General features: G+C 39.5%; 1 protein-coding gene across 1 annotated transcript in view; it reads left to right on the top strand.

The window, feature by feature from the left end:
- The window catches only part of LOC138200530 (homer protein homolog 3-like), a 49,389-nt gene that overhangs the window by 11,413 nt on the left and 25,130 nt on the right, over window positions 1-12,846 (top strand). The window contains exons 3-4 of the mRNA XM_069153306.1: window positions 10,242-10,398; window positions 12,613-12,744. Of these exons, the coding sequence (XP_069009407.1) occupies window positions 10,242-10,398; window positions 12,613-12,744 (289 nt within the window). The remainder of the gene's footprint in view (window positions 1-10,241; window positions 10,399-12,612; window positions 12,745-12,846) is intronic.

Here is a 12,846-nt window from a genome sequence, read left to right as displayed (position 1 = left end):
CTTTACAATTTGAAACTAAGCTTGAACTCCGGCAGAGTGAACGTAGCCACGGAGGTCAGTGTTATTTAAGCCTCCTTTTCTCTGATGGCTTTCTGTGGAAAGCTCAGCCCTCGTACTGTCTGTATTCCAGCTCGTCCAGATGGAGCTATCATATAAGTCCCTCTGTTTATGGCCTTTGCGGCAGGCAGCAGCCAAATACTGTTTTAATATTTTCCCATCCCTGAGAGGAATTATTTCATCTGTGCGAATGTGAAGCTGAGAAAGTGCTTGCGTGCTCAGCAGAAGCCTTTCCAGGAGACAGGCTGCAGGAGGAGAGGGGCTCAGTCCAACACTTCATCAGATGTCTCATTCTGTATGTACACCCATATCCTCAAACTTCATCTGAATGCTTCATGGCAATTAATTTATCATGAGGGCGGAGTGGAGCTGATGGCCTCGGGGATGTGGGCCTCCTCCTCTATCTGGTGTCATTGCTGTGCTTTTTTAAGAGGGCTGTAGGGCAGAGTTTGTGGATTAAGGGAAACTTTAAACTTCAGTCATGAGCTCAGACTCAGCTGCCCTGCTCTCCCGTCATCAGGCAATGGCAGCATAGAAAATAACAATTTTCTCAAGACAAACTTTGAGTAGTTTACTTGAGGTGAAGTAGAGTTTTTAAGCCGCCACTCGGCATGGCATCAAAGTCACTGTACGATCCAGAGGTGACAGCCACATGCGACACACTGAAGCAGACCTGTGCGGTGCATGAATGCACAGAAGTGCAGAAGTGAAGATAAAATGTCCCAGAAAGGCATGAGCAGCGGTTGTGCCCATTCAAGTTTAAACCACACTTGAGAATTCATCCTTGTTCTCCTGCTGGCTCAGATCCCAGCAGAGCTTCCTCTCCTGTGTCTCCCAGGTTTTGCCCGTCTGTGTTTTTCTGTCTCTTCCACTCTGACCCTGAATACAAATAGAAAAAAAAAAATCCCAAGGAATGTACGAGCTGTTCTCCTTAAATGAAAAAGTGGTTTTTATAACAGGCTGTTCCGTCACAGTTTCCTGAACAAAACCAACTCGAAGAAGCTTCAGGAACTCGGTTTACTGCCACCAAAAATTTGCACAAATATTTCTTAAATATTTTGTTATTTTAGCTTTTATTTAGCATTGATGTGAGGTGCCTATTTGGAAAATAGCAAATTATAAAAATCAAGCTGAAAGTACAAAAATCCCAACGGCAACAGATACAAAGAAATACACATTGGGGGTGTTTTGATTTATATATATATATATATATATATATAAAAGCATTTGATACAGTAGATTGTTACACATTTTTTGTCAAAATATGTCAGGTATATGTTGGACTGTAGGACACTTCAAATATTTAACTTCTCAATAATTTCTCTTAAGTTCAGTTACAGCTAATGTAAATCCACTTCGGATTCAAAGAAAACCGGCAGTTTATCAAGTCGGTGTCAACAAATCTGAAATATTGCGCTGATTTCAAAACATTTTAGTTGTGTTTTAAACCAAAAATAGATTATTGTCTGAGCAACTTGTATCAGGATCAGGCGATGATGCTCACATGAGAAAGTCTTATTTTAAAAACCACTCCACATTCAAGCGGGTGTGCGTTTCAGTGCTTGTTGCCAAACTGTGGAATTCTCAGGAGTATAAAACCAAACGGCTGAAAGATATGTGAAATGTTTGGGCTGTAATTGGTTGTGTATGTGTGTTTTCATGTGTGCATCAGAGAAACCACCGAAACGAAAGGTTGTTAAAGGCAGTGGAAGAACAGCTGTGGTTGGTTGTTGATGTTGTTTGGAGAAGAGGGTCGGTGATAGGTCTGTTTTGAACCATTGTATTCATACCATGTTGTTTCAGATTGTTGCTTATATTTTGAGTGTTTTTCTTGTGTTGCAAGTATCTGCATTTAATGAGAAAATAATCTGCGGATTAATCAGTGATGAGAGCCGTTGTTTGTTGTAATTCATGTGTGGTGTAACGCTCAATGATCAAGTGAGGAGCATTTCAGTGTGAGGACATAGTTGGCCAAGACGCATGTCATGGGTGTGTCGAACTTTTGACCTTTTGGTTCGGGGCTGGTTTTTCTCATTGTGAAACACCACATATTTCCTGAGTTGGATAATGTAAACGTAACATTAGCAGTCTTAAACCTTAGGAACAACCAGGAGCACATCTGTACCTCACGAGGTACAAAGAAAGTTTTCTTTTTTAATCAAATGATGGCTGGTTATTCTTGTTTGTCTGGATGTTGGACAGGTGCCATATGAAATTTTCACTCTACAATTATATAAAAATATGAAGAAAAATAAATATGAGCATTTGAACATTAATTAAATGAGTAAAAGTTGTAGCTGCCACTCCTGGTAACACATTTTCAGCAGATTTAAGTGTTTGCTGGAGGTCTCTTTAGAGTCTTCGTGAGACACACCGAGGTGTTTTGAAACACGCGGTGTGATGTCATGTTGGAAACATGTTTTCGACCCCTTTAATTACTGTGGTGTAATCTGAACACAATTCTCCCTTCATTCATGCATAGTTGAGCAGCACGCAGTGTGTAAGCAGGGGGAAGGACGGGCGGATGTATGACCTGGAATAGATTAACAATAATTGATCCACAGGACCCCGTGCTGTATTTAGGCCTCTGGCTCTCTGCAGGGAGTGGATGCCATCGGTGCGCTGCTGGAAGGACACACACTCGTACTGTATCTGCATCTGTACTGAATCTGTACTTAAGTTCCTGTATTTTACTAGGTTAGGTTACTACAGGACCTTTCACAGGAAAATATTGTTCTTGTGAATCTTTTACATTTATCAGAGCAGCTGTAACTTACGCACAAAGGATATGATTACTTGTATATATATAATATAATGCACTGTGATTGATTAAGTTGCACAAACAATGTGTAAAGTTTTGCAATACACACCACTCGAAGGCCATACATACCTTCACTTGACATACTTTTTGGCATTTTTGTCTTTATTGGAGATACAGACAGGAAACTATGGCAGCAGAGGTCCAGACAGCCGAACCGTGGATATTATGTGGTAACCCCTTTACTAACAGGCACTCCGATCTTCGCATTCTTTAGATTTTGCTGCAAATAATAAATGTTAATGATTAAAAACGATTGTAAAGAACATCATATCCAATATATTTACACTCTTTAAGGGGAAAGAAAGACAGCATGAGTTTGACTTCATCCAATTGAAAAGGTTGATTCTCTATATTGAGAATTTCTAGTTAGTATTTTAATTCTCTACTGTAGTTATGAGATTTACAATTCATAAGAGAGAATAAAGAGATAACTTTGCCAGAGTAGTGGAGCTTTATACTGGATTTTAGATATTTATATTGTAAACAAGGATGTACATCCAACCTTCCAGTGCAGTGAGCAATGATGAAGTGTAATGCAGTGATAAGACTGGGCAATTTGACTGTTCAGTGTGTCTCTGCACCTCAGTACAAACGTAAAGCTGAACTGAACTGTGGTGTTCATGGTTTAGAAATGAACATCTTTAATTCTTCTAAATAAAAGCCTTTTGATTTAATGTTAAGTTTTCTTTGTGAATGTTGAATGGCAGTCAAATTCCTATATATTAGCTGTGTGATTCATATACCTATATATTTATTCAAGTACTTTATATTTTGCAATTTCTGGAACATATTAAAGGAAGACTGAAGATGAGTGAGAGTTGGAGTAGAAAAAGAAACATACAGGATGATGTCATCTGCATAAAAACCGGTTAAATTACTGATCAGGTCTATTCAGTGTGTGTTTACAAGTCTTGGTTTGCTCGTTCAGCTCTTACACCAAAACAAGAAAACAGTGAGAAAAAAAGGGATGTTTAAGATCCACAGTTCCACGACAACGATCACAAGGACCAGGGGAGCTACTAAGTAGACCTAATTGATTGATCGGTATTTGTTTCTGAATAAAGGTTTTCATCTTCCAGCTATGCAAAGCAGACAGTAAATCTAGTTGTTTTATCAGACGTAAGCTTCCTGTGAGGTCAGAGATGTTGATATGGTGCTAGTTTCTGCAGCTCTAGTTTAACGTGTCTCGTGTTTGCACTCACTGCATTCTTTTTTTTAAGAAGTTCTTCAGGCTGTCGGATATGAGCAGCTGTCTCCGTCCACCCAGTCTTGCAAGGTTTTGCTCTCGCAACACCTAATTTAATTAAAAGCTACACGGATTCATGTTAATTGGATCAGGTGTGTGTTGGACATTTAGACCGTGCTCATCTTTACTGTGCTGCAGCAGTTCAGACGGGGCGTCGGTGACAAGCTGCTGTGCAGTGTGTTTTCGCTCCCTCACCTCAGGAGGAATTTAATCCGGTTTTAATCTGCTCATATTGTCAAACCACGACGTGATGTATCCTGTCTGAGCTGATTAGCTTGACGGGTTTTTCATAGGGCAACGTCAAGTTGGGCCAAATGAATGACGGGACATTAATTTCTGTGTGATCTGCTGTGACGGCCGGGAGCTGACGAGTAGTCAGTCATCTCTTCTCATTAAGATGAGAACATGATAGAAGGAAAGTCCTGACAGAAGCTATTTTGCTTTGATGTTGATTCTTATTTATTTTTGGCGTTTTGGCTTATTGCCTTTAAAGTCCCAGTTATCCGTTATGCAGCCAAATAATGAGTTTTATTGAATCTAATTAAGTGCTTTCATTGTCCTGTTAATTTGTTGATGCATATCTGATGTTTTGAGCAGGGTTTTTACCTCCTGACGTTGAGCTAAATGTTAACGTCTACCACAAAGCGCAGATCAAACTCTGAAAAGCTGCTGGACATCCTGAGCTTTAGTTTTTCGTAAGAGAAATGGCTTTGCTGTCTTCATAGAATTACAAACATTTATGTTTCTGAGCTGCATTCTGCTATGACATCCCTGCACTTAGTACATATTTTCACTTGATAAACTGTTGCTAAAACAGTCTCGCCCAAGGGCTGCTGCATAGCGGCTGTTAAAGGTGATAGAAATGATAAGTGATAAGCGCTGAAATGTTCATTAAGGGAAAGTTGTTGCAATGATTGGATGCTTAGAAGCAGCGTTCATGTTGATCAACTTTAGAAGTGTTTGGTTATTGTCTTTTTTAAGAAGGTGATGAACTAGAGTTTTGATTTCTGAACACTTTTTACAGTCATAAATGAGCTGAATATTTGAAGCAGAATTAATCTCTGCGGCTGAGTTTAACGCCAAAGGAGTTTTTCTGGCCAAGTGTTGCACTAGTGCCAACTTCATGTTTGGGCTGTTTCGTTAAATTTAATTACTTTTCGGGACGTCTTGCAAGTTGCAGGCAGCTGTTTTACAGTAGCTGTGTTTCACACTGTGAACAAATGAACACGGTTCTTTCCAAAGCATTTGGTGACCAAGTTAATGAAGCTCGATTGTGTTCAGTGTAAAGATGTTTGGAAGAATTTCATAATTAAAAAACATGATTTTGTATCAGTACTTGCAGCTTGTTGGTCATGTTTTCAGTTGGTGTTTCGTGGATAAACAACAATACATCAATGGCAAAAAGCCAACAAAGCAATGATATACATATGACCACTTTATTAGGTACATTTGAGAGATTTAATGAGATTCAGTACAACATTTTTGAGTCTCCTCGCCTGGCTCCAGTCAGCTTCAGGACTCACAATGTGGGCTTTATTGACAATTTTAACCTCTTTTAGAATCGCTGCAGCCTCTTTAGAGGAGACAATCTACATCTAAATAATCAGGGTGCTAAAGTATTAGCTGCCAACCTTCAGTTCACAGTTCACTACTACATGATTGACAATTTACCTCAGACACACGTATCCCTGGATCCTCTGCTTCCAGTTCCTCTTCCTCTACGCTCACTTCGTAGCCAAAGGAGCCCAACAGCTCCCCCTGCAGTTTCTAGGTACTCTCACCTTCAGTGGCTCAGGTTCTCATACAAACTAAGAGGTCCCAACATCAGACCCTTTTTCAGGTCCCCCTCACGGTGGTGTGAACTTTTGTAATTTCCATCAGTCAGGATGACCCTAGCAAATGTTAGATCACTAACTAAAAAGCCATCTTAAATGACTTTTATTTTTAATTTACTGTAGACAGAAACTTGTCGTAGTGATGAGCCTGGTACTTCCTCTGAACTCGCACTTACCTAACTGTGGATATATTAACTCGTCCCACTGTTACAAGAGGAGGACTGGCATCAGTTTTTAAGAGTAAAATCTGGTGAAAGTGAAAAGTGACTCATTTTCTAGCATAAATGTTACAAATCCTCGAGCCTCTACAGTCAAACAAAAAACTATGTGCACTAATCGATCAGCCACTTAAACCAAGTATTCATTTTATGCAGGAGTTTTCAGAATTTTTGTCTGAAATGAACCAGAATTCTAACTTTTAAATCCTTAGTGACTTTAATATTCATGTTTGGTCAATGACGTTTTAAAACTCATCGACTCTTTTTATTAGCAGCTAGTTTCTGGTTCTACTCATGAAGCGGGTCACACATTATTATTTCGGCTTTCACAGAAAAGTTTGTGAAGGAAACACGGAACTAAACTACCCTGAACTGCCAGGTCAGAAAGGTTTAATTAAAGGAGTTCCTGCGTGGTCTGACTGTATGTATGCGTGTAATCAATACACACACTTTCTGTTCAGTCCTTGAGGAAACCATCATAGAAACCCCATTTATGTCTCAGCAACAAAACAACATTGCTTTGCAGTGTTTCTTCAATCTCTGTTAAAAATTGTAGGGCAGTTAGAGTATTTATAGAGTAGAAACAAAGCCAGTAAATCTAATCTTAAAAGCAAATTATATTACAAATTAGAGATTTAAGACAAATGTGAAACGTCTCTACTGTTAAAAATTGCATTCATCACTTTTGTTCTTCAAATCCATGTGGAGGAGTTTAATTAACTTGTATTGAAGGTGGTGATATTCATTGTATCTGTAGCTGCAGCCACTGTGGACCTGAATGACAACTAAATCTGCTTCCTTGGCCTTTCTGCTATTGTCTATTGTCAACTGTAGCTTCAGCTATCTGTGCTGTAACAATAACGACCATTGTTTGTATGCAAATGTTCAGTAATTCCAACCAAATCCAGCAGGAACAATCCTTCATATAGCCACTGCTGACCTATATAAATGGTTGTTTCTCTTGCTTAGACAAAGAGCAGAGCTTCTCCCCCCCCCCCCCCCCCCCCATCGCATATTATCCTCACTAATGTTGCTATATAATTGACTTGCGATGGTAACGGCTCACTGCATACATTAACAGTGTGCAGACTCTACTAGCTGTGTAATGTTGCATGAATTCACCAAAGTGCCCTCATTGTCCTGAGAGCTTCTCTCCGCTGTTTGTCCCCACAGCGACTGAATGTAGTTTGTCTTCAAAGGGAGCGTGATGGCTAATTGGACTGCGAGCGGTTAGCAAATCTTCAGCTTCATTTGCACCGATAGCACTCATTACAGCAGGAGAGCATCAGTGACCTCGAGGTCTCGAAGAAATAAAATAAAGTCACAACTAGAAATTGGCATTATTTTCGTCCACAGTTCAGACTTTTAACAGATGAACAAACTCAAACAATACTGATGTTCGATTACTGTTATTGATGAGCACATATGTGTGTTTGCCCTCTGGCTTTGATCAGTGTACTAAAAAAAAAAAGGTTTGCTGAATGCTATATTTTCATATTTTCTGTGAAGTATTGCACAGTTTTTTTTCATGATCATTTTACCATAAAGCTGATTAACATAATTGTTTTGTTTGAGACAATTCCATCCAGAAATAACACCTTTATGAAGAATATTTATACACAAGAAGCAAATAAAAAGAACAATCCTGTGTACTGACTTTGAGCATCGCCCCAATTAAGATTTGAACACAGCAGCTCATTAAAAGTGAACAGAAATAAAGGAAAAACATACAGGAATATCATGAATATCATGGCTTTACAGTATGTTCAACAGTCATAGCTGCCCACACTTGTACACAACTTCTACTTCGAGCCTGGATTATGGTATAAATACAGTAATTACTAAAAGTGGCACGACTGTGAAGGGCCAGCCTTCACAAATTGTAAAATAAAAACATGTCTTCCCACTCAGATTGCTCCTGGTGGCATCGAGCAGCCAGTGTGACTGAGATGTTTTGCTTTATTGGTCATACTTTCAGACACTTGAGAGTGCGGCCCTGATCAAATGGAGATGGAAGAAGTTGTGATATTCAGAGCATTAGAAATAATTTCAAGAATGTCTGAATTATTCAAGATTGTTCACAAATTGGCTGCATATAGTTGTTATTTATTTATGTTTATAGCAAATTAAAAAGTTGTCACGTACACAGATGAACACTGAGAGTCTCTAGTTGTGGTTGTGACTCCTGGTGTCCCCACATCTAATGCAGGTGGAGCTGAAGCTATTATGAGTTTTCAGAAATTAAAGTCAGATGAATCCAGTGTCACACTTCCAATATTTCCTCTTGAGTTATTATCCTCAGTAAAGCAGCATACGGTTGGAATTTTTCATTAATAGGACCGAAACATTAGAATTGCACGAGAAAGTAATGATAGGAGGACTGCACCGTTCCAACACTACTTTAGTGTAATTAGCTCACGGTTTGTCAGGATTATTTGAAGACATACATGAAAAAATTTGCAGTCACGTAGTAAATTTCAATGACAGATGTTGTAAAACGTATGTAAATAAAACCACAGCTGGTATTGGTACGTAGCATAAAGGGAAAAATATGTTCCATGTTATTTGGAAGAGCTAACTCCTGAACAGCAGAGTATCCACGAAGAATACAATTCGCACTTGGCTTGAAGTGACACTGTTTTCTGATTCTCCGAGTGTCACTACTTTACTTTACTCGCGGCCCTGAGGTGAGTTTGTCCACTGAGAAACTGTCTCAGCGAGGAGCGTCACACACACGCATAGATTTATGTCTCCTAAAAAAAAAAAAAAATCACAGATGAAGCAGCCGACCTGAGTCTGCCACAGATCTGAGTGACGAATGAAGAGTTCAAACTGAAGGTGATGAATTTACTCCGCTGCTGAAAGTGACAAGTGTCGGTACAGAATGATTGATGGCACACTATTTAAAGAAATTCAGTGGACTCCAGTTGATACGAGTGTATGATTGCGCTGCTGTTCTTCTTTTATATATTAAATCTGGTTTGTTGTCTGATTCATTAAAAGTTAAATAAATCAACATGTTAATTTAATAGTTATTCCTCAACAATTCGTGACTTTCTCTCTTTAGGCGTGTCGTCAAACAAACAATAACGGCAACTGTATATATTTGCAAATGTTCCCTTATTTTTGCTCCTCGCAATAAAACGAGTAAAAGTCAAGTTCCCAGAGAAACTGTTACTGAAATAACTTTCAATTCAATAATGAACACAATTATTTTATTCGATAAATAATCAGCTGGGAAAACAACACTATTGACTGCCATAAAGATGAGCAAAATGATGAAAAAAAAAAAATGCAACCTAAATAATAAATAATTCTGAAACAAGGTTGAAATGGAAATCTCCACCTGTAAACAGACATGTAAATATCTTTTAATTATTGTTTGCCTTAAAGTTGCAGACCGGGCCTGAGAAGGATATTTCATGTAAAATTGTCCGAGATGTGAAAGAATTAGGTTTTATGATAAAGAATTCTTTCATGTAATACTAAGAAAATGTTGTTGCCTTCACCATCTGTGCGTTTCTTTGTTCACTGCCTTTGTGGTATGATTTTCTTGATTCTATGTTTGTTTTTGTAAAGTGGCTGCACTCCGGCAGAAACAAAGAAAGGTGGTGACTATAGAGTGAAGCACTACTTAATTAACATAGCTATCTAAGTAGTTTATTGACTCCACTTAAAAGTACTCTACATTTTCGTTGTGGTAGTTTGATTCATTAAAATTTATTACAGAGAACCAGTGGCCTGCTTGTAAAATACTAAACACACAGATGAGTGCAGCTTTAGTCAGACCACTGAAAGGCCTTCGTGGTGCCTCCAGGGTGCCTTCATGGTGTCTTCATGGTGCGTTCATGGTATCTTCATAGTGTCTTCCTGGCGTGTTCACGGTGTCTTCGTGGTGCCTTCATAGTGTCGTCATGGTGTCGTCATGGTGCGTTCATTGTGTCTTCATGATGCGTTCATGGTGTCTTCATGGTCCTACCTGCCTAATGTGTTTTACAAATTACTGTGACACCCAATGAGCAGTAATATAAATGTATTCTGTGTTCTTGTCTTGTGCTTTAAAGGGAGCAGCCCATCTTCAGTGCCAGAGCTCATGTCTTCCAGATCGACCCGGCCACCAAACGCAACTGGCTGCCGGCCAGCAAACACGCCGTCACCGTGTCCTTCTTCTACGATGCCAGCCGCACTGTCTACCGCATCATCAGTGTGGGTGGTACAAAGGTGGGCGCCCAACACGCGTTAACACACACATTCACTCCTTAGACGCATTTCTCGTCACGTGTCGCAGATCTGTGCATAAATTCTATTTAACATGTTCATTACACGAACACGCATTAATCAGGTATATCTGAAAATGGTTCAAGTGCAGCTTGAAAATGTTTTTAATAGCTTGTGTGTGTGTGTGTGTGTGTGTCTGTGTGTATGTGGATAATGGGATGGGGAAAATCACAGAAGGGCTCGTTGATGTCAAAGGCAGGAGTATCTAATCTTTTTTTTTGTTTTTTTTGTCAGAAATAGGTCTGTGCGCAGTCACTGAAGTGTTGCAGCACATTTTCCTCTCGGGGAGACGCACACAACAGACACGTAGTGTTTAACTTGGGAGTGTTTCAGGTCAAGACACACAAAAGAATCAATCCGGTATCATCTCAAAGTGTGTCATGCATTCTGTCCATCGGAGGATACCGTGTGTCACGTTTTGCCCCTCGTGGGCATGAGCAGTCAGACACCTGTGGGGGATGTTATGTCTGTATTTTACTTATGTTTCTTAATAGAAAGCCACATGCCTCCCTACGTAGACTTTATCACTCTTTGTGCAGGCTGGTCATACGTGCGTGTGCTAAACAAGGCAAAACGTGACACTGACACGGTATCCTCTAGTGGACTGACGGGTGTATTACATCCTCACAAGTCATTCCACTCAGGTTTTTAAGTAGATGACCAGTAAATAATTCACTAAAACGTGATTGATTAGCATTAATTGATTTTAAGAAATTTCCATATTGATTATTACATTTCGGTCAAATGAAGCGAGCGTGAACAAAATCAGTTTTCCACACAGCCATGTTTTGTCTTTATTACAGGGTGTCTGTTCTCCTGTCCTTCTCGAACACTCTAACTCACTGCTGAAGGCAACAGAAAGTACAATGATTTTTCCCTCCTCTGGTACTTGTATCACATTAGCGTAGAGACTTTTTATTTGTGGAGTATCATATTCTCCTCAATTGCATTTCATTAAGCCTACTTTGTGTAACGTATCCTGTGATTCTCCAAGTAAATGGAAGTAGATGTGTTTGCTGTTTTGTAAGTGGCTGTAATGGGAGCAAATGCATTAGTCGAATGCACACATTGTCAGTGGAATATTTATCACACACCCACATCGGTAGTTTTGGCATCCACGGCAGCGTTGAAGCACCTGGGAGTCCCAACACAAACAGGATATCTTGTTCGTAAACAAAACTTAGAGGAGACACCGCACTTTGTTTTTCATCAGCCAGTTGTGCCAATTTGCCGCCCTGAGCGTGGAAGCTTTTGAAGACTAAAGAAATAATTTGGCAACAAATCCACCTCATCAGGCTGTTCACTTGAGAGAGAGAGAACAGATCATCGCACAGCACAACAAGCATTTTCACTTAGCTCTGTCGGTGGCCTCGTTGTTTTTGTCCTTATTTGCACAAACAGTTTTTTCAGTAGATCTCCGTGATGGATGTTTAACTGTAAGTGACACAACCTTAAAAGCTGCAGATTCTCAACATATTAAAGCTCCTGCATTATGCTGTGTATTTTTGGTGATGGGTTTACAAAATAAAAGCATGTAGCTCCAACATCAGCCTGTTTGTTGTGGGGAGCCGCTGCACAGTCAACAGTCATTCCTCAAATGAAAATCTGCATATTTGCTGATCAAGTACTGTATGTACTAATGAGAAATAACAAAGGGCTCTAATGAATTTGGCATTTAAAGGTGACAGGAATTTTTCTCGTTCTTCCTGGTTTGTTCTGTACATTGTGATTTTTTTTTTTTGTCCCTGAAAATGTTCTTCTGTTGAAAGCAGGCTTTTAAAAGTGTGTGAAGTGGTTTGATGATGCATGCATGGTGCAACATGCCAACTAGTGATGACAGAAATAAAGGCAATGCACCTTGACCTTCATCACAGCTAATGGAGCAACTTAAAAGTTCAAATTATTTGTGATATGAAAATACTGCTAATGAAAAGCAATATTTCAGACAGAATATCTCAGTTTTTTGTTCAGGTTTTTAATCGTCTGTGTCCTTTATAGTCTGTCTGAACACCGTCTGCTATGCATATTAAATACATGTTTTAAATCCTTCTTATTTATGTACTTTATTTCTGTACTGCCGTGTTTTATTTATCACAAAAACATCCCTCTTCTCTTTTTTTCATGTTATTTATTGGTTTTTATTCATGGCGCTGTCAGGCCATCATCAACAGCACCATCACCCCAAACATGACTTTCACCAAAACCTCCCAGAAGTTTGGCCAGTGGGCGGACAGCCGGGCCAACACCGTCTACGGTCTGGGCTTCTCCACCGAGCAGCAGCTGCAGCAGGTAAACACCACTCACACAAACGCTGAAGCTGCACTCAAAGAAAATACTTCAAAGACGTCTTTCAGACGAGAGGAGAGGAAACATGATTGAGGACGTTTTTTC

This window comes from Embiotoca jacksoni, unplaced genomic scaffold (assembly GCF_022577435.1).
Source record: "Embiotoca jacksoni isolate LCO1_2020_lvr unplaced genomic scaffold, fEmbJac1.0.p SCAF_19, whole genome shotgun sequence".
NCBI lineage: Eukaryota > Metazoa > Chordata > Actinopteri > Embiotocidae > Embiotoca > Embiotoca jacksoni.
This window is presented reverse-complemented; position numbering and strand designations above follow the sequence as displayed.